Source organism: Botrytis sinoallii (genome assembly GCF_014898435.1).
Source record: "Botrytis sinoallii strain Bc 23 chromosome Unknown BSIN_010, whole genome shotgun sequence".
In the NCBI taxonomy this organism is placed as follows: domain Eukaryota; kingdom Fungi; phylum Ascomycota; class Leotiomycetes; order Helotiales; family Sclerotiniaceae; genus Botrytis; species Botrytis sinoallii.
This window is the reverse complement of record NW_024066037.1, coordinates 588,696-610,561: the sequence shown is the minus strand read 5'-3', so window position 1 is coordinate 610,561 and position 21,866 is coordinate 588,696. Positions and strand designations below refer to the sequence as shown.

At 44.1% G+C, this 21,866-nt stretch overlaps 6 protein-coding genes across 6 annotated transcripts; 2 read left to right on the top strand and 4 right to left on the bottom strand.

The window, feature by feature from the left end:
• Positions 1–490: 490 nt before the first annotated feature.
• EAF02_006331 (uncharacterized protein) lies at positions 491–1,276 on the bottom strand (the record flags this gene model as incomplete). Its single annotated transcript, XM_038902379.1, has 2 exons — positions 491–744; positions 892–1,276. The coding sequence occupies 2 exons, from the start codon at positions 1,274–1,276 to the stop codon at positions 491–493; spliced, it is 639 nt and encodes a 212-aa protein (XP_038757599.1).
• Positions 1,277–4,570: 3,294 nt separating this feature from the next.
• EAF02_006330 (uncharacterized protein) lies at positions 4,571–7,133 on the bottom strand (the record flags this gene model as incomplete). The annotated part of the gene is made up of 3 exons (XM_038902378.1): positions 6,273–7,133; positions 6,140–6,211; positions 4,571–6,086 (listed from the first exon to the last, which is right to left on the bottom strand). The coding sequence occupies exons 1-3, from the start codon at positions 6,311–6,313 to the stop codon at positions 4,571–4,573; spliced, it is 1,629 nt and encodes a 542-aa protein (XP_038757598.1). The 5' UTR covers positions 6,314–7,133.
• Positions 7,134–9,856: 2,723 nt separating this feature from the next.
• Positions 9,857–10,138, top strand: EAF02_006329 (uncharacterized protein; the record flags this gene model as incomplete). The annotated part of the gene is made up of 1 exon (XM_038902377.1): positions 9,857–10,138. One exon carries the CDS (start codon positions 9,857–9,859, stop codon positions 10,136–10,138), a length of 282 nt encoding a protein of 93 aa, XP_038757597.1.
• A 77-nt stretch (positions 10,139–10,215) lies between these two features.
• On the top strand, positions 10,216–11,189 carry EAF02_006328 (uncharacterized protein; the record flags this gene model as incomplete). Its single annotated transcript, XM_038902376.1, has 2 exons — positions 10,216–10,295; positions 10,331–11,189. 2 exons carry the CDS (start codon positions 10,216–10,218, stop codon positions 11,187–11,189), a joined length of 939 nt encoding a protein of 312 aa, XP_038757596.1.
• Positions 11,190–12,395: 1,206 nt separating this feature from the next.
• Positions 12,396–15,267, bottom strand: EAF02_006327 (uncharacterized protein; the record flags this gene model as incomplete). The annotated part of the gene is made up of 4 exons (XM_038902375.1): positions 12,396–12,457; positions 12,520–14,419; positions 14,477–14,669; positions 14,849–15,267. The coding sequence occupies 4 exons, from the start codon at positions 15,265–15,267 to the stop codon at positions 12,396–12,398; spliced, it is 2,574 nt and encodes an 857-aa protein (XP_038757595.1).
• A 719-nt stretch (positions 15,268–15,986) lies between these two features.
• EAF02_006326 (uncharacterized protein) lies at positions 15,987–21,420 on the bottom strand (the record flags this gene model as incomplete). The annotated part of the gene is made up of 7 exons (XM_038902374.1): positions 15,987–16,037; positions 16,096–16,364; positions 16,415–16,570; positions 16,620–20,156; positions 20,210–20,443; positions 20,538–21,164; positions 21,231–21,420. The coding sequence occupies 7 exons, from the start codon at positions 21,418–21,420 to the stop codon at positions 15,987–15,989; spliced, it is 5,064 nt and encodes a 1,687-aa protein (XP_038757594.1).
• Positions 21,421–21,866: the final 446 nt, after the last annotated feature.

The following is a 21,866-nucleotide window of genomic DNA, read 5'->3' as shown; positions in this document are numbered from 1 at the left end:
ATCTTTGGTGAGTGGAGTGTGTGAGTGGTTTGGGAGTTAAGGAGTGAGAAGTGGAAGATGTGAAGGGGGTGTTCATGCGATGGGAAATTGGATTGTACAGTTAATATTCTTCACGATGATCTGAGTGATTTTGATTTTCAGAGGGGATTGATTCCCTTGGTTTGTTTCTCGTCACTGATAAACATGAAAAGATAGATAGAATAAGGTAAACCAAATATTAATTTTCTCCCAATCCATTACACGAATAATCGTGAAAAATAGTCTATAGCTGTCCTCGTTCATATACGTCTTATCGTACAGAATAAAATCTCAACGACGCATTTACTTTTGAAAACGTAGTCTCCAAGTAGATGTGACCAAACAAGTCGAAACCAAAATACAAATTTCCAAAAGTAATCCTCCGATCCCTCTCCTGCGATACTCATCATTACACCATCGATTCTATAATCATCCTTCCTTCTCCACCCATCCCCTAGTACACTCAAATCTCTTACAAGAAAAGAGCAGCGGCACCAGCCAAAAGTCCGACCATTGGGATACCAGTAGCAGCAGCTCCGTTACCAGATGCAGATGCCTTGGAGCTGGAGGAAGAAGATGCGCCGGAAGAGGTTTGGCTAGCAGCGGAGGCAGAGGTAACCAAGCCAGTTCCAGTGGAGGTAGTGGTACCGGTAACAGTGGTGGATGAACCGGTAGAGGTGAAGGTGGAAGTACGGGTGGAGGTAGTAGAAGAAGCGGAAGCGGATCCTGAGCTCGAGGTTAGGGAGCTGGTTCCGGAGGTAGAGGCAGTCGAACTGCTCGAGGTTGCACTTGAGGTTGAGGAGGAGGAGGAGGAGGAGGAGGAAGAAGAAGAGGTAGAGGTAGAGGTAGCGGAAGAGGAAGTAGAGGACGCACCAGTATAACCTGCAAGTGTGCTGCTTGCACTGGAGGCTACTCCATTGACGGTGAATTGTTGAGATTGAGCCAAGATTTGCTCTGCCTTTCCTGGGCTAACGAAGTTGATTTGGTAGTTGCCACCGGTTGGCAATTGGAGACCGGTAACACTCTCAGATCCCTTGCTGATATCGACATTGGTGAAGAGAACATCGCTGAGAGGTGGGTTGGATGCCATGTGGACGAGGTAGATATCGACGGTTTGGGGATCAGTGGAGACTGAAGTCCAGGTGATACTTTGAGCTCCCTCGCTGAGATCCCATTCTCCGTTGGTAGATGGGGAGGTGATGGTGATAGCTTGAGCAATTGCGAAGAGCGCAGTCAAAGCGAGAGCGTAACGAGCCATTGTAAAGGTATTGTGTTTTGTTTTGGGAGAAATAAAAATTGGTAATAGTTGAGCGAGTGTTGATTAGATAGTCACGAACGAAGGACAAGTTGTGTATGAACAATTAAGATGTAACAGAAAAACGAATGTGTCTGTATTTTGAAGAAGCTGAGGTAGATGATGAGATTAAGAATGAAAGAGGACTGAGTGAAGTAAATGTAGTAAGATATACGAAAATCCGATACTCATCTAGGATAAGGTAGGATTAAGGCGGGAAACTATTAAAAGTACTTCGGGATTGGAACACGAGATTTTGAACTTCGCCCACTCGGGCAATATTCATGAGTTTCCAACATATATCCTTGTAATCTCAGTACTCTTGGCAGGTACCGTGTAACTAAGCCAGCATCTTTTTCTCGTTTGTATGTGTGTAGCTTGCTTTTTTCTTCTGTTGTTCTCAAAATTACCTAGGAGCAACTGGCAAATCTGATCATCTCATTAACCGTTCCTATGAGAAGAGGCGTGCTTCTCTCGTATTGATTTCTGACATGCCAAGTAACCGATTCAGGGGGAAGAAGATTACCGTATTGGGCGAAAAGGTACGAAGATGTACCAGATGAGTAGAATACTATGCGGCGGGTAAACAATGCTATCCCTATACAATATCAGCAGAATAGTGACCGTTCTCTTCTCCGTCCTCTCAGCATGAGAGTTTTTTTCCCTCTGGGATGTGTTGATTGCCAAGCTCCTCAAGAAGCTTTTACGGAGTAGATGGAATTAATTTCATTTGGAGTCCGTCGTATCAGAGGATTCCTGAGAAAGCTTGCAAGTTTGCGGGAGAACACATGCGGTATCTTGCTTACAAATCACAATGTGATTGGAGCACGTAGAGTGAAAATTAATCGTTATCATTCTTACCGCAGGGGTCAAATGTTCGAAGAACCACTTATAAACCCTACCATCCGTATTCAAATTTCCATTTCCCGTCAACACCGAGCATTGAAATTTCTGGATAAGTGTCATAAGCATAATTTTAATGCTTAATGGTAGTGTGGGTGATGATCAGTGCCCTGATTCCCTGAACTCTTGTTAACAATCAATGTTAAGTGGTAGTGGCCGAAAGGGATCGGCATCTTGCATCCAAATTTCTTGCTAAAAGGTGTGCTAAACTTTAAAAGGATGAGCAAAGTTGCTCTAAGAAGTCAAAGCAAGGGTGATAAGGGTGATAACTATCTAGTGATAACTGTTTAATCTACTCACCAGTCTCACATGAACCATTTTGGGGCCTGCTCGCTTGAAGCCTTTGGGTTTGAATGGTTGAAGAAGAAATCCGCAATTACGATGTCCAGTCATTTCTCTCACTGTGGCACACCGATTTGTTGGATGCCTGTATCGTGTTGCATATTGTTTCAATGACTATTTACTCACCCGCTGGTAATGAATCAAAAAACTTCAAAGTGTTCCACAGAACGACGGGCTGAAAGTTGACAGCTAATCAATTGTTTTACCAGTAGTGGCTGTCAAGTTTGCATTTGGTTACATGAGGCTCTGATTTACGATGCCGGTGAAGATTGATGGTATTTCGAGCTTATCTACGAAGCCCTAGATAGATAGCCATAAGGCCGGAGAACTGCGACCCATACTTAGCTCAGCCATGCAGCCAGCCCACATCTTGAATCGTATAGAAGTATTTGCCACATGATCCATTTTTAAACCTCGTATCGGTTCTCTACTCATTCCAGAGCACATCTTGAACGTTTCCTACCTGCCATTATCGGGGTTTCCAGAAATCGAAATACATCATGTCAATTTACAATATTCTCATACCATCCATTTCCCCAACGCTAACAAAACACATGACCCACAGATAGGCAGCATAACACCCAAGTCTTCCAATCACCCCATTGTGTTTCTCGTATTACTTTTCCCCCGGCTACTTTATTGAATCTTTAAATCCATATCCCGATATTATAATCTAGTAGTCGAGTATTCTTAAGTCTCCCAAAGAGACCCTCGACCCTTGAAATAGCCCATATCGCATTTTCTTCTAGAAGTTTGAAATCGCATAAGAGACATTCTCTCCGTAAACTCTATTCCGTCATTCTCTCCCCTCAACCCAACCCAAGCCCTTCATCTCGTATTCTACACCCACACAACCACTTTGCAGCCCATCGCGAAACGATTCTCAAGCCCTCTATCCTGAGTCATTTCAATTCATCTCAACTCCATTCACTCTCCCGAGGAACCACAACTATCAAGACCATCCGATGCCGACCGACACCTGTCCGAAGTTCAACTATAAATGATTGTCCAACCTCACCATGCTCTCCAACCTCATAACGGGAAGAAATTCACAGATCGTCAGCTCTAGGATCGGAAATATACACCACCAGATTCACCGCTTTCACAACTTCTAATCACCCGCAACCACTTAAGATCCTTCTCTAGACTTCTTCACCGCAAGAACTCTCACCATAGCAGCTACTCAACAATAGAAATACAGACTGATACTCACAATGTGAAAAATACAGACATCATCATTGCCAAACACAACCCACAATCACAACGATGATTTTTCATCATCACCACCTCTTTATTCTCCTCTCCATTCCACTCCCTCTGTCCTCTTTCCACTCCCGCACCATCATCTAATATTCATCCCCATTCCTCCCCATCGCTTCTCCAAACCCCTAAAATCCCTCTTCTTCACATCCCATCCCATATACCGACTGCAAACGTGATTCGTGAAAGATCATTGCGTACCTTTTATTGTTTAATATCTCCTGTTTAATAATGGGATAAGGATCTCTGATAGTGTTGAGTGCTCACTTTGTGCTTTGCCTGATTCTGGAGGAGGTTACTAGGTAGCGATGTACAGATTGTTGTGAAAGGAGCTTGGGATTGATGGACTTGTTGGACTTTAGATGACATGTTTGATAGTTCAGATTCTAGATTCTAGATTTTAGACTTCTGAATCTATTAGCATATAGTCATATTCTACAGTAGACACTTGGACATGAGTAGAGTACGAATGATCTATTAAAATGGCAAAATTATAAATTTATTTGCAATACCGTGTTACGGGATGGAATATCTAACTGAAAAATGTCGGATTGCCAATGGGGTCGTCTCGAACTTTTGCTAACCATATCCTTCTTATCCTACCCGGGCCTATACATTCCTATCCCGCCCCTAGATATACTTCCAAGCAATACCAATACACCATTAAGATATACAATAGATATACAATAAAATACAATCTTCCCTACTCACCCCCTACCAACCTCAAAAACAAATGAATTAAACCTCCTTCCCCTAAACCAAATCACTAGCATCAAATCTCTGTCCCCGACTCGTCAGCGGCGTCAAAACCTCCACGATAGTCTCCCCAACAACACTTCTCCCCCTCCCTCTCCCCCTCCACTCCTCCTCCCCCACACTCCCACTCCTTCCTCTCCTCTCCCTCGAACTCTCCCTGCTACTCGCCGTACTCACACTCGAGTAACTCTCCTGTCTCCCGTGTTCCGACCCCGCAATCGCATTCGCATTACTAAATGGGCTTTCTCTCGGACGATCAAAATCCACCGCGCGACCCTGGACACTCCCGCTGCGGTTTCTCACCGCGGACCCAGAAGATAGCGTCGGATCATAGTGCATCTGATCTCTGTCGCGCGAAATCCGACGTTCCTGTGTTTGAAGCGAGGCTTTGCGAGACATGCGGAGAGAGTCGTGAGTGCGGGATATTTGACCATGGGTGTAGGCGGCGGAAGGAGTGCGGGAATTAGATTTGTAGGCGGGACGGCCGCGGACGGGGTTCACGGAGCCGGAACGCGAGAGAGAGGGGTCATCGAGGATAGATGTTCGGGTGGTGAGGATGGAGTTGGCGACGCTGGGTTCACGATAGTGGGTGTAGAAGTCGGATTGGGATTCGGGTTCGAAAGGCTGGGTGGGTTGATAGGAGCGAGGTTTGGTGTTGAGTTGTCGTGGTTCTTGTTCGAGGAGGGCGGTGGGTTGACAAGAGTTTTTGTAGGGAGAGGGGATGGCGGGGACGGGTAATTCGGGGGAGGAGGTTGAGGAGCGGTCGCTGTTGGAAGATTCTTCTTCGGGGGATGAAGATCGTGATCGTCCGGAAAATCGGGGAGGGAATCCAAAGACGTGTGTTGGAGCTGGTACTGTAGGGATCTTGGGGATCTTGGTTTGGTTCTGAGGCGATGGTTCGGCAATGCCGTATATAGATCCTGCTTGAGATCTAACGCTCGAGTGCTGACCTGCTAAAAACATGAAGTTGCGTGGAACCTCTCCTTGGTAATGTAGTTGAGATACCTCCTCTTCAGATCGAGTTCTGCTGGGGGGAGACTCAGGAACCGAGGGTCTCCCGAATTGAACTTCGACTAAGTTCGATTGTGGCTGGACCTCCTTGATTGGTGATGGTGGTATGTATGAGCCTCCAACATTAGGTAGAGCAGAGCGTCTGATTTCCGCTGCAGAAGGCTGTAAGCGGAGAGGTGACGGCTTATGTTTGATCGATTTGGGAGCGGAGACCTCGCTGGAACGACTCGATAAACTAATATTACTGCTGCTAGCAGCTGACGGACCTCTGATAGCCTCAAGTGCTCTGGAAGTTTCTGTCAAGTCGACCGCGGTTGTTGAGGGTGGACCGAACATTGATTGGGCGGGAGAGTTGCTTCGAGATTGTGAAACACCCCCGAAGAAACCTCTCTCGATTGCTCGAACACCAAAGAGATCACCTTCACCAAGCTCCTCTACATTGAGTCTCTCCTGCGTGCTGTTTGCCTTCTCCAGTTCCTCGATTTTGATATTTCTTGCGAGCCTGGGAATACGTTTAGCAAAAGTAAATTCAACTGTTTGAAGCTTTTATCTTACTTTCTTTTGTTGAGCCATACTTTTATCAGGCCGGCGGATAATACGATGAAGATTGCACCACCAAGGACAATGCTATAGAAGATATATCAGACACATGTATGCATGTATGAATGTTCATTGTTGAGAGACTCACCCGAACTTGGCAGACAAATCTTGGTTTCCAAACCACCCCATTATGAGTAATATTAAATAGCTTTGGTAATTATGGAAGTCAAACAATGCCCATTAAGTGTCTCGAAGTTTAACATGCAATATGGGGGGAGTCTGGTGATATACAAAGGCTGAAGAAATTCGGATTCCTTTTTAAAGCCCCACAGGTCGACAACTAATGAATGTAAAAAGAAGCAAAAGTACAAGATGAGAAAGCAATCGTGATGAGCACAGCTTTTATCGGATATGCAAGTAGTAAAACTCCAACAGAATTGCACGAAAACTTAGAAGTGGTCTGAAAGGTCGATCTGGGGCCTTGGTAGAGAAATCGGAATCTATGAAGCGCGGACCGTGCTCGTACCTGACAGTCAGTTTTTGATGTTTTGCGTTTCAGATGGACGGTTTATTAGATGGATCATGGATAACCCAGACGATGAAAGTGGACCAAATGTGTCGTTCCAGGAATTTGGAATGGTAGATATTTTTGAGGTGGTGTTGAATGTTCTGTGAGTAAAGAGTGTATGGAATGACTGCTGAAGCTCGTCACGATGAGTGAAAGGTAGTTCCCCAAATATCGCTCCCCTCGACCTTTACTGACAGAGGTTATAGCCACAACTTGAGACCGACCGATGTAGAGATTGGGGCCGTTTGATAATTATTCACCAGGAATGTAAAAGAGAGAAGAGATATTTGATGTAAAGGAGTGGATAGTTCCCATGAAGGAATGGTTCAAGGAAAGAGTGACGAGTAGAGAAAAAGAAAATTCCCAAAAGAAAATTTGAGATTGAGAGAAGATCAGCGGAGCTATTACAACCTTTTTAAAAGAATACACAGCATCGACTAGATACCGTGCCATTCAATCCTTGAAGCATATTGGAGGTTGATGGCAGCACCCAGCATAAGTAGGGGCGTCTTCCAAGACCAGTCAATGGTCACCCACACTTCACGATGAATGTATAGATTTAGACACAATCATTGGAGTGCCGTCTCACATGGCGAAGCATGTTTGTTCCACAAATTCCATACTGTGTTCGGATTGCTCGTCTGGCCATGCTGTGGGGGGAAGCAACGCTGTGACTGAGCAATGTCGGAATGTTTGTCCAATTTGAAGTGATCGCCACTTGAATCACTGGAGATGGAAGAAGTGCCCTGACGCTATATTTGACCAAGCGCGGGTGTAGATGTTACTAGATGAATTCTTTGGTTGCTCTTTGACCTTTTGAATGCTGGCAGTTTCGAATCATCGTTAATATTCTTACTTTCGAACGGCGGTAGAACGGCGGTTATCCCTTTTAGTGTGTCGCACCAGCCATATCTGCATGACCCTTGTGGAGATCCAATTTTGGTGTAAAAGAGTCACCACCAACCGATTCTCTTTCTTCCATCAGGGCGCTTTCATGACCATCAAACGTGTTTATTTTGAGTGTGTCTTGCTGGAGTGGTCAGCTATTCGACATCATTGATTTGATTTGTGGCTGTGAGTTTGGAAACACCAGAACGCCATTCACGAATCAGTTGGGATGAAATAGGAGATGTTGATCAATGATGATGTGAGATTCTAAAACATCTTTACCTATGTCGTAATTCTTGAGGGTGCAAGAGCCAACCAAGGGATTCGACGAGATTCACGAGGAGAGATCACAGATTCATAGTGGACATCATAGTGGATCTTGAATTTCTTGGCTCCAAGTTCAGTTGGCTGGCACGGCTGGGTGGCTATACTCCGCCTCAAGTCCGTCTCGACTCTCGACGAGTCCGTACTCTGTATACTCCGTAGTAATCCAAATGGCGGGTGTCCGGGGAGAAGTAGAACAAACGGTATTTCATATACCGTATAATATATCCCCTCCTCCGGAAGCCATATACCTATTAGCCTGCTACTCGATGGTGAAGATCACAGCTTAAGTTTGCCAGTTGACTGGTCACAGAGTATCTGGGTCTTACCGGTGCATTCAATGAAATTTTTATGATGTATAACGCCGTCCCATTCCCAAGCAATTGAAATGAGCTGTACCTTTACTTTGTTCGTGTGGTGTGCACAGATGTGTACCAATTTCGGGTCTGAGATTTCCAAAAGTATATCAATTCATTTACCTTCCTGTAGCTACCTACCGTGGTATTGTAACCAAAATTCATACATTTGACTATTTGACCATTAGTATTTGACAAATAATCTTCTATCCTTGCAGTCAGTACGACAAGCCTGTGTACTACTATTATTAGCATCTTCTCGGTCTATAAGAAAGAGAGAGTAGAGCCTTTCCAAAAGCCTTTCGACCTTTTGAGCTGCCAACAGATGTGGCCTGACCGTTGCGATGATCTTTAAGGCCGAAAGTTATCTTCGCCAAAGTCCACGTCGTGACCTCTTGCAAGGCCAGGACAGTACGCGGCGCGGTACAGTATCAACAAACATATCAACAAACAAGAAAACATGTAATTTTCATTTTTTAATCCCTCCATCCCTCAAATGCTGTTGTTTTGCGTGGATTCAATCTCCCCATTTATTCTTTATCGACAAAACTACCTCGTATTGTCTTTTCGTAAGCCACATGGGATTATCAATGCTGCTTGGGTCGTATTCTTTGGATTGGAAGGGTCTTCATACACCTGAGCACCAGGTCACAAACGTTCCTTTGCGTACAACTTCGTACGTAAATTGGATGGTACCGTACCAATTACTGTCTCAGTGGACAGTGATCCTTCATCGCTGTTTATTCGATCTTTAAACGTGAGATTGATGATGAAATTGATGAAGTTGGTTGTGGTTATGATGTTACCACCATTGCTCTCTTTGAAAGTTTTCATCGTTGAGCTCTAAGTGGAAAGTACAACCATGGATCTATATGCTACGGGAGACGGTTCGTATAGCCAAGTATTGTGTTCGTCTCTGGAATGATCAGCATCTTTTCATCGTCATTGCCCAAAATGGCGCCAGTGGTAGTCTTCTACGGGTGCCCATCGAATGAACGGAGAACTGGAGAATGCCAGAAAGACTGCTGTCTCCCACGGGAGAACTCTCGAGTTTTTTTGTAATTCATCGATAATATCCTACCGTGTACCGACATTAAGATCTCTGACAAAAATCAAGTAACATATGAAGCGTTCAAGAGGCTCTATTTGCATTCCTTGTTTGTTTCCTATGAACGAAATATTCCACATTATAGACAGGTGTTCAAAAGTTGGATAAAATTTGGATATAGTAAGACTCTAGCTTTGTGTTTAGGACCAGCTCTAAATTAGTAGTATTAAAATTTTCGCACGAAACGAATTGTGAGAAATTTTCTCTTTCGTTCATTCCAAACCTTTCATCTCCATTTCCAACAACATTTTCTTCAATAGTTCATAGATATTATCCATCTTAAGCAACTATCAATCTCATCTACTTCAATCAACACAACTATTACTTCAATATATCCTCTCATCTCTAGTCCTTAGATATATCTATCTTAAGCGACTATCGATCTCCAATACTCAAATCTTATCTACTTCAATCAACACAGTTATTCCCCATTCCCCGCTACCAGATCTCATCTATTTCCAAAAAATCTACGAGACGTCTTTGCAGCAATGAGTGAGAATCGCCCACTTCGCGCAAGAAGCGCCTCTCCGAGAGTGCGCCTATCAGGCGATCATTCGCGTCGTGGCAATGGCCCAAATGAGGATTTTGTTTTAGAGGCATACACACGTCTTGTCGAACGTTCTATAAGACGAGATCCATTCACATATCCCGTTGGCACTGTAGCCCCTAGAGGAAGAAGCCCAGAACGCGCGACCACCACCGAGACACAGCAATGCTCAACAGCAAGAATGTCTATGAGGACCAATACAACAGATTGTGCGAAATGTTGAGGGCTTCCCAATTAAAACACCTGGATAGCGCCCGCAGTTTAATGGAAACAGAACATCATCTCAAGGTTGCTTATCACATGAAACAAAATGGCGCTGAAGGACATACCGAGCAAGCACAACGCGAGAGGGAAGATAGTCAGCACGGTGGTGGTGCCAGGTCAGAGTTTGGGGCAGAAAGATATGCTACAGAAGGTGCTGGTTCCACAATGACCCAACAGTCGGAAGGCGTAATTGTTTTGTATCTATCACGCCATTGGATCCTGCAGATAGTAATGATTCCGCCTGGAGATCAACAGCCGGAACGCATGGCGACGAGGACAACAATCTCTCCAATGAGCTTCCTAGTCACCTGAGGTCCCCTTACAAATATTACAACTCATATTGGACACCCTCATCGCGTCCCTCGCAGTCCTACCCCACATTCCCACGATACCCCTCGCCCAACACAACTTCGGCTCCGAGCTCTACTGGTTCTCCAAGCCCCCAGCCCTCCGCACCAGTTAACTTCGGAGCCATCAGACGCCTCATGCGACCTTATCTTTCTCCGCTCCAATGTCAACCCGGCTCCACAATATATCCCCCGCGATCTTTTACTTCTCCTCTCCTATATCCACCCCGTTCCACATATCCATTAACATGGCCCAGCGTCAGCTTTTCCCGACCCGCACTCGAGCAATCCTTCCTCAGGAACGTAACCAGAAACATGGATCTCATCCCCAGCGCCCCCGCCTCCACCGGCCCTCTCATACCATTCGAAGGTCCCAGCATACTCCCCGAATCGTGGAAAATCAAGCGACAACCAGCTGCCGACCCCCCTATTTGCGCGAACTCTTGGCCAATATGGTCTTGGAACACCCCCGATACGCGCAACTGGATCTACCAAAACCTCGTCACCCAATGCGGCTTCCAGAAGTCCTACGCTCACAAGATCGTCATGGGATGGGTGGGTGGTGCGGATACTGTCCGACACATGACCTTGTTCGATTGGCAGGTACTTACCACCTCCTATGAAGCTGGATGGTATATGTTTAAGTTAATGCGGCGTTGGTAATTCAAGAACTGTGCTCTGTAGCCTTGCGTGCGTGGTCAGTGCTTGGGGATTTCGATACTTGCGAATGGAATTCCCGTCTCTGCTTCATCAAACGGATATCTAGGATATCAACGCAGCAAGTTTTGGGTTGGGGTATGGCATGGGAGTACAGGAAAGTTCAAGGCAGAGAATACTCGTGTGAAAAGCTTGTTAGTAGACAGTGTGTTTCTAGTGAACCAGGAGGTGAAGGTCGGAAACCATCCGACTTAAACCACACGGCTCAAAGCAAGATACGGAGAGAAAAGATATAATGTAACATTACAATCGCCAATCTTCTTTTCCTCTATATTTGCTTTAGGCACATTAGATGCACTGTCTTTACAATAGTAATAGCAATAGTAATAGTAATCATAATAATAATATAATTATCCATAAAATCACCAGCCAGTCTTCAACTCACCATAAGAACATCCTTGGACTTGCACATCTGCTTTATGTCGTAAATGTAGTTCCGACACACGTCTCGTGAATATTAATACCATCAAATATGAACCTCTCTCTCTCTCTCTCTCTCTCTCTCTCTATAATTAGATCGTCATCTCCATCTCCAAACACCAGCTCTTCATCAATGAATTCCAATCACATTTATCAATACACCTCCACAAATATCTCAATACATTCAATAATGCAATCCAAACGAGCACCTCACGATATCTCTTCCCGTATCCCCCCAAAAGAAAAATACACCCTTCAAAGCTCAATGATGCGAATTCTTTTCTCCCTGCATTTCTCATTATACCATACCATACCATCCATCTCTCCTCACAATCCGTTTCCAAATCCAATCTTTTCCGATGCTTTTCCTTTCTTCAAGCTTTACAATAACGCTATAATAGTAACAATGCTCTCATTCAATTCATATCGGACCCCAGATCAAAACTTACCGCTTTAACCTCCAACCGTGTATGAGTCAACAAGTATCAAGTGATTGTATTCTGATCCGATAAAGAATTATACATCCAGATCATCTTCACAGGGAACTACTATAAAGTCTCTCACATCGAAACAAACAAAAAATTTATGGGTGTTCTTTTTCCTCGACAACATTGAATCTTTGCTAAAAATATTTATATTCGTAGATGCATATCAAACCATACATATGGACGTAAATCCTGACTCCTTACAATGCTAGCCACAACTCCCACATGCGAGACGTTACCATGCCTTCTACGCCAGGTATTTATAAAGACTGCGGTCTTCTCGCTCGATATAATCCTTTTCAATTAATTCTTCAAAAACTGTTAGTCTTTGTATCCTCGGTGAATGTCCAATAGTAAATAAGAAGACTTACTTTCAATGTGTTTCTTAATTTCCGCCGGCTCCACGGCACCTCTCCCTTTAGTTTGATTGATAACCTCCGCCACCAAATTTTGATGCGTCATCGTCTTTCTAGACTTCATGATTCTAACAATCGCAGCTTGGGTTTCAAAACTTCTATCTTGAATAACTCTCTCATGGGTTTCTTTGTTCTCCTCCTTGGTCTCTTTCAATTGAATTTGATTAATCTTGATTCTATATTTTGGATCTGAGAAATTGAGATTGATGGTAAAAGTGTCGGTATCATTGATATCTCTGCCTTTAGGATATTTAGCCAAGGGCCGAATTTTGGCGCATGCAAGCGACTGGAGGGTTCGTTTTAGTTCAACATCGACGAGACCCGTTGCTTTAGAGATATCCTTGTAGGAAAGGTGACCGCCATCTTCAAGATCATTGAAAAGAACAAGTACTATAGCTTGGAAACCACTAACAAGGAGTTCCTTAACGCTTTTTTTGAACGTTGCTTTGACAACGCTGTGTGCTAGAGAATGTTTCCAAGTTAATCGGCGCCCACTGTGTTTGTGCTTATAATGCCGGTCGTACTTTTCGATATGTCTCGCAACTTCGGCAGGAAGATTGACTTCGATATCCGGATAAGTTGGCCAAGCAGCAGACGAGAGGACACTAACTTGTAGATCCAGTGTTGTCTTGCTTGTATTGCTTAGAGACTGCTTATATGAGATCATTTCATCCCGAGAGATATCTTGATCTTTAAACATCTGTTCGAGGTTATGGGTGAAGCTGTTACCGCATTCACCTCTTAACTTAGCAAGCATATTCCTCTCAGCATCTTGACTTGCACTGCGTGCCATTAACAAGCGACGTGCCAGATCTTTCTTGTAAAAAGCTTCAAATACGTCTTTCCCTTCAATGAAGCGGAACAGCTCAAGACCTTGTTCTAGTTGACGGTCCAATTCTGCATCCTCATCCCCGGTACTAGCTTGTCCATTCTTCTCAGCCTCATTGCGATCTGTGGCATCAGATACCAGAGAACGAGGTACGGCCTTAAGTCCCCCACGCAGTAAACCATCCATGTATTTCGCAATCATTTCCCCAACTTTAGAGGTGTCTGTACCCCATGCCTTGGCAACTTGGCGGTCATTTATGAATTGTCCAAACGCATCCCGAAGACAGAAAGTAAACGTCCCATCTTTGTTGAAGGAATCACGGATGACAGTATCCAATGACCGCTTCAGTTCGAGCAGACGAACAACCATCTCATCGCCCCTTTCTTTATCCATTGCAATAGATGATCCAACATATTTTATATAATGGGCGAAGGGCTTCTTGAGCTGTGCCTGGATATCCGAAAGTCTCAATAGCTGGTATAAAGATTTCAATGATGCCATTTCTTTGTCGTCCAAGAGCTTAGATACAGCTACTGGTTCCAGGAGGACATCGGCGCGTTTGCGGACCAAAATATTGTGAGCGGTGTCAAGCAACGTTTTTTTGGTAGTGCTGTCAAAGTTGTATGTATCGCAACGGAGACTTTCTCGTCGTAACAGGTCGTCGCAAGAAGAGATATATTCTCTCAATGGCGAAGAACTCCGTTCTGATGCAAAACTCTCGAGGTAGGCTGAAGAAAGCTCTTGGAATCGTTCCTCAAAAAGGCTTGTGTATATACCAAGTATGTGAATTGTGGCGATGGAAGCTCGGAGAAGGGATGAATCAAACATATCCAAAGACTTCCTATCATACTCTACCAGTTCACATATCCCCAGTATAGCTTGTGCTCCAGTTTTGCTGATCTCCTTTCCTTTTAAAAACACGATTTGGCGAAATTGTCGTATACCCATATCTTCGAGTTGCGGAAGTGTCTTCGAGTTCAGCAGATATGATCTGTCGAGATAGCTGAATATGGACCTCAATAGAATCTGACCTCGTTGTCAGTATTTTTCTCTAGATTGGCATAAGTCTATTAGCAGGCCTACCAATTGGGTTCTCCATATCCCCCATACAGTCTCAACAGCCCGCAGAGTTTCTACCGAGCTGGAATCTCCTTTGCTTAAATATTTTGGTAAGAGTCCATCCTTGATATGTGTGTGGCATTGCAGTTCTAGATGTCTGTATAGTTGATCCGCCTTATCTTTTCCACGCCGACAAATCGACTCGACTCCACGACATCTGCAATATTAAAGGGTTAGTGATTGCCTGTTGGGAAAGATGAGATGCAGCGTAATTGACCATTGAGCAAGATTATCAGAAAGGGCGAGGAATAGAAGCAGCGGGATTAGAGGAGAAGATAGAAGATGCAAAGAGGATTGACAATCGGGGTGCAATATGAAAGAGTCAATAAAGCTTACAGAACTTCCAATGGTGTTACTGGCTGCTCGTTGCTAAACACTGATGTCAAAGCAGCATCTAACTCGTTCCAGGTCTTCTTGAAATACTGCTCTCCATCATTTGGAGAACCTATCCTGAGGTTCTTAATCACCAATCTCTTCGCTCCAGTGTGCGGTTGAAAATTCGATGGCCTCGTCAAATCTACTACTCCTGGACGCGAAAACCCCATTGTCTTGTTCATGTTGGACCGTAAACCTGGACTTGTTGATGATGAAATTGACCTTAGCTTTTTCGAAGAATGATAATCAACCTTGGATGTACTGGGGGGCGTGTTCGCCGAGTTTGGATTTGGACCTTGAGGATCGCGATGCTTTCTTTTGGCTGATGAATTGGAGGATGTCGAGGAGAGATCAACTGCACGATCGTGTGAAGGCCACATCGAAGTGAAGTAAACACAAATGATATAATTTCGCCTTCCGTTCTCTTGTGAGGTGAGGGGTCGATCTTAGTGGCCGCAAAGCTCGGGGAGCTCCCTGGATTGGAGATTAAATGCTGTAACTCCTGCTGCAGCTCTTTCTACGTGTCAGATCACAGCATTAATGCTGATGGTACATTAATGACGGATATACCTTTTCTTTTTTTCCCCCTTGTACCTTGATATTCCCGTGGATGTTACATGAGGGGAAATAGAAATGGGAATGTTGCACGGGATGATGGATATGCTTGGAAGGAAGCCGCGAATGGGTAGGTAGGTATGGATGGCAGATTCCAAGGTTATTACTGATAGGCGATAACGGCGATAAGAGGGTTTCTTTATTCCGAGGTTGCTCAATTGATGGATGATATACTCGTAATGAGACTTGTAAATAGGTAATGGTGGTAGTTCAATATGGAGGTCAATTAAGCCACTATTCATACAGCTAGAAGAGAAAGGTGGCATGGACGATATCCATGTTATGGTGATATTAAGATTCCAGATTGACAGACACGAGAAATTTGATGATTATGATTTGATCAATTCATGATATTTGGCATTCTAAACTCTATACATGAGCACCAAGTCATCCTTCCTTTCTGATTAGGCATTATCATGAGCAGTTCCTCTATCATCGCCCACATCTCCTTGATACACAAAATATCCAATCCTAGCTCATTTTCTCAAGTGAAAGATCTCAGGGTGGGTCGTTTTTGGATGATTGTCTCTTCAAACTAACAAAACTATTAGAGGTCGAAAGGATAAAAGCTATGGAAGGAATTTTCAACTTACGTCGACAAAGCGAGTTATAGTCATGAGTAGCATGAATGAGTCTGATATATCAACGATGCTCTGCTCTGCGGAATCACTCCCAGTCCCAAGTCCGGCAGACTTCTTAAGTACTGCCAATATGGCAGCTCTGTTGTCGGCGAGAAATCTCCTCCCTTGGTCCAAACTTTGTTCATTCTGCAAGCCGCGACTTACGAGAGCACAACAAATGACCCTCATGATTGCCGCAAGTAAACTATAATGCCTACTGACCGCCTCCGAGTCTTCGAAATCTAAAGATACTTAGCATATGCATAGGGGTCTACTCGAAGGAGTAACTTACCAATTTCGAGGTCGGTATCTAGGGCAAATAGCCCGGAGGCTAAAATGGCATGAAATAGGCCCGAATTCAGGACGGCAGTAGCTCCAGAGCGAGTTTGTGATATGTGAACAAGAAGTGCCAATCTAGCATAAAAATCGGAAAGAAGGATGGTTGAGTCTGCATCAAGTTAATACATGTCTAGCTTTAACGAGGAATACAATCTTACCTTCGCGCGAAGTCTCTTGTAGACTCATTGCCAAGTCCCCAATGGAGTTTACCAGGATACTTATGAAGTTAAGACGGTTGAGAGATTCAATGATATAATTGGAGTTTTCTTGTTTAGCCATTTTCACCAAGGCCCCAAGAAGTAGCAATGCTGCAATTCTGCAGTTATGTTCTCCGACCAAAGCATCATCACAGATTATATCTATTAATCGATCACCCGCCAATTTTACTGTTTGCGTACTATGCGGTTTGCGTAGCCCAGTAATAAGAGCAGGAGCAGGAGCTTGATTGCTCCGACCAGCACGGTACGTGTCGCCGTTGAGGCTACCTGATTCGGAAATAGCTGGAATTTCAGTTTCTGACGTTCCTGTAAGATAGCGATAGCTGATACTGTAGAAAATTTCTTTTAAGGAACCGTTAGCCCCAACGGCGTTTATAGCTCTAAGCGACAATTCGAACACATGGAAGAGCTTATCGCTTAGATTTTGTCCCAAGTCACCTTCCTTGAAAGTGTTGGAATCTAGATTCAAGCTGAACAAGAGTGCCTTGGTGAGTTTAGCTAGCTCTAACGCATCAGCTGCATTTTCTAGGCAGTTTTCTAGCCTAGGTAGAATTATTTGCAAAGTCTGCAATACAAAGACTATCTTGGTCGGTTCGTCGTAAGACATAGTCTCTACCATCACGAGTAATAATTGGACCCAAGATTGCAGCGCCTTGTGCCGAGCTGCTCTCAGTTCCTTTAATTTGTTATCGATAAAATAGTAGTTGAACATCATTTGGGCTTCGTTATTGAATGCAACCACGTCTTGAGGATTTTCAAGTCTCTTCAAAGCGGCGAGCTCAGATCTTCGTAAAGTGAGAAGCTCTTCAAGCTTCATCATGTTGAATAATGGAGGGCAATCAGTATGGACCTCCTCACATGCACTGACATCAATATCTTTGAACCAGGATAACGAGCCAAGAGCGATCGATTGGTTCAAAGGTATATCCATGAAGTCAAAAAGATCAAAAACGGAACAATTATCAACCTGTTGGCCTTCTTCCACAATTGTTGACCCAAGTAGTGTGTTAAACATTCGCTCCTTCAGAGAAGGCAGATGATCGAGTGCTATCTGGCGTAACTCGGCAGATGTGTATTGCAAGACGTTGGCGCGTTGATTTAAAAAGTTTGAGAGGCAGGAGGCGGAAGTCGCGTCCAAAAATTCAGGATCTGCGAGATCTCGGCCATCCCACAGTAAGCCTGGCGTAATCAAAGTTTGTCTGATAAACATTTCGAAAAATGAATTATTTGCCCGCATCTCTATCATAACAAGGCTCGATGAAATGGGCGAATGCCATAGTTGTTTAAGTAGTCGCAGGCATTTATATCTTAGGGAGACAAGCCATGAAGAGATGTTTCCCTCGCCCTCGAGAGATATGTCATTAGCCAACCTTAATATCGAATGAAAGAGCGAAATCCGACGGCTGAAAAGCGAATCCACATCGACTTCTAAATGATCATCTCTGCACTGGAAACCGAGAAGTAAATGAGCTATTGTAGTCTGACCTGGACACGCCTCGAGACAGGCGATGAGGAAATCTAGTATTTGGACCTTGATGATATATGAATCGGACGTTTGACCTTGGGTCTCGTCAATACTTGCTTCCATCTCTTGCAGGAGTGCGCGTGAGATAGCCTCAGCTGCATTATTTTCCTCTAGAGCAGCAATTGCTTTATTACGGTCAATCCTTCTGCTACCTGTTTTAGGAGCGGGGGCAAGTCTTGGCGAGGCAGAAAGCTTCTCAAGCAGTTTCAGAGATGCTATCACCAATTCGGGATTGCCGGAGCTACAGTATAAGCCCAAATCAGGAATGATACTCAAGTGGTTGAGTACTCCGTCTTCAAAAGATGCGTACGCGGTGTTTGGAACTGGGGCGCGCCGATGGCTAGCCTGATGCTTAATTAGAGGTCGAACGATATCTCGGTAAGTTGGTTGCAGATCCATGATCAAGGTGACTGCACGTATTCCTTGGAGGAGACATATGATTGATGGTGAATCAGGGGCCGCACTGGCAACTTCGTTAACGTCTTGGTGAATTGCAGCAAATATCGCATCCATTACGCTGGAGTTGTACATCCACTCCATCACCCTAGAAAATGGATGTAATAAAACGTAAGTTTGTAGATCGGAAGTTTTTATAGCTGTGTCAACTGATATGTTGGAACGATTTGCAAATATCACAAGATCTTCATTGAAAGTCTCCAAGCAAGTTGTAATGAAAGTAAGACACGTCAGTTGTAGCAGTCTCAGCTGTATGGGATCCATTATCTCACTCATTTTAGATCCAAACACCTGGCCAACCGCGAAATCGACATATGGATCTATTCCAGGCATGCGATTGGAAGTTCCGAGAAGTTCGGGGAATGGTAAGCCATCTCGTAGGGCACTATCTTCTTCGTAAGGTAGTACAAGAGCATGGAGAAGTAGGATGAATGAATCTGGTTCTTCGAACCCTGTGCCAAACTTGCGGAGAATTGCGTCAGGTGCGTAGGACGGAGGAGCTGTATTTCTTTGGGTGCTGGGATTATGCACGTATCCCCCGGAGACCCAGATGTCAAGAGCTGTCCACAAGTACTCGGCTGCCGCTTTTGTTTTGTTACTTAGCAAAGAACGCAGTGCTGTGAAAGCACCAGCTCTGAATCGCGATGGTATCGAACTGGATGCAAGTTGGAAAAGTAGGTCTGTGAGCTGATACGATGGATGCTGCATCAAAAATTGCCTGGCGACTGCACTATGCGAACAGAGTTGAGATATGAGGCGGAGATAAGACTCCAGCATAATATAAGATTCTGGCTCTAGTTCTGCTTGGTCGTGATTTGGCTTCCCATGGCGATAAGCCTGAGCTTGTGGTACTGGTTGATCCCGAAGTTTATTTGTGAAAAACGTTAGTTCCTTGAATATTTGATTCCACGTGAGTGCATGAGCTCGTTTCATTTTTCCGGCTTGAGGGCTTTCGTCGAGCAGAAATTCGTGCGCAGCAGTTGCACATTCATCATCACCCGAAATGGACTGGAGCATTTCACAAAATGCCGAGACCAGCGGGGTTGAAGCACGCCGCGAAGCCCAGTACATGAAACCGATCAACACACCATCTGGAACATCCCAAAATCCATCCAAAGCAGCTTTTGGGCGTCCATCAAAGGCATAAGAGATGACAATAATAAATCGCTCTAGATCTAGATCGTGCTCATGCTCATGACTGAGTTGACGTTGCTCATCCTCATCTATCCTCAACTTCCTTAACACGTCTGGCAAGTTCGTTATGAAACTTTCAATAAACGTCTGAAGTTGCTCCATGAATTGATCTTCGAAGAAATCGGAGAAAGAGACTGAATCAGACAAAAGCTGAGGAGCTTTTCTCTGTAGCCACAACCGAAATCCTTGACGTGACGGTTCTGTCCAGCTTGCTGCTTTGACATCAGCAGAAAGAGACAATAAGAAATCGAATGCTCCATCTTTCAAAGCCTCGTTGAACTGTTGAGATCGCTGTTTGGCCTCTGACGTTTTCGTTAGATTAGTTGGAGAAGCGAGGGGTTCATACATGACTAACCTTCTTCAAGATTAATGCCATGTGGTAATCCATCATGGTGTTCCACATACCACCCACTATATTCCGCCAACCACCATGCTCGAAATGCGGCATGAGCATAAGGCAATACCCATGCATTCTGGTCGTTTTTAACGTTGATCTTCTTGTCCAGCGCTCTTGCATCTTGTATCGTTGATCCACCTTCCGGAGAACCAAAGCGCCAAATATAAGCAGCTAGAGCTGGAAAATGATGCACTGTAATAATTTGTTAGTTGAAATTGTACTGCTGTAAAACAGACGACATCTTGTAGCAGCTCTGATCCTGATTCCAAAATTAAACAATGCTTACCCAAAACATTATCATACTTATCCGCTTTCTTCAAAACTCCAAGTAGTAGCTCGAAATCTTCCACGCTAGAACGATCTGCTTTCACCAAATAGAGTATAATGACGCCTAGTAACTCATGTTGTTTGATGAGACTGTGTCGCTGATACTCCATGATTTCCAAAAGCTCTGGCTGTGATGGCTGCCCTAATACAGACGCACTACTAACTTTGTCTGAAATCTTTTGAAGCCACTGTCTGATATCACCCATGGCAGAGATACACTTTGAAATGAACGTTGGCGCATTTCTCGTTGCGTTTATAGTAGTGGCCGTAGTTGGAGTGATCGTTTCTTTGATGATATGTTCTAGGAATATCTTCAGTTCCTGCTCCTGTTCCGTATTGCCTTCCAATTCAGCAATTTGTTGAAGCGTAAGACGCAAGCAGTCCAACAGAAGCTTTCGCCGCTGATGAAAGCGTATTATAGAGCAGGACAAAACTGAACGTCCTGTCGCATCGGCATCGTCTTGTGCGTCGAAAAAGATTTGGGAAGCTTCAATTTCATCAAGGTTCAATTCATCTGCTAGTTGAAAGGTTCCCTGTTGGAAGTCCTCGTTCATCTTGTATATCTGCCCATCTCGCTCCAAGATTTCTATTATGGTTATATTAGTTTTGGGGGTTTTTGTAGGGTTGTTCATGGCTGTAGAAAATTACATACCCTTTGTGATACTCTGCCGACTTTGCTCATTTCGATTCTTCTGGTTCAGGAGGTTACGAAAGGCTGTAATATGAGCTTCGAGTTCAATGGCTAATCGGTCAAGGTTCGAAAGACGGGAGTTTGATAGTGCAAGAAGGTCTGAATGCAAGGCCTGGATTTCGTTCAAGCTACTACTGGGTTGCTCCGCCATGGTTGAGAAGGTTGCGCCGAGGCGTGGAACACAGGGAATTGATCTGGCATAGAACTCATAAAAGTTCAAAGGGGGTAGATTTGTATCCCTTTCATGGCAAGTTGTAATTGTTTCGTTGTCGAGGATGCTGTAAGCAGTAATTTGGGCTACCTGTTGTCACATAGAAAATTATTTGATAGAACAAACAAGCGATGTTAATTTTGAAGCTGTACAATAGGTCCCTGCACACGAAAAAATCGCGTCGCGAAAGGTCATAACTTGCACTGTAACCAAGGCCAACCACCAAAAAGATAAAAAAATAAAAGTCGTTCAATATATTACTGATGAAATTTCAAGATGTCCTAGTTCCATGGTGTTTGTCTACTTTCTGCGAGTCTCAAAATTGTGATGCTGCTCAATTTATAAACACTACTTTTGAATTGATCTTTACTAAATCCTTAATGTAT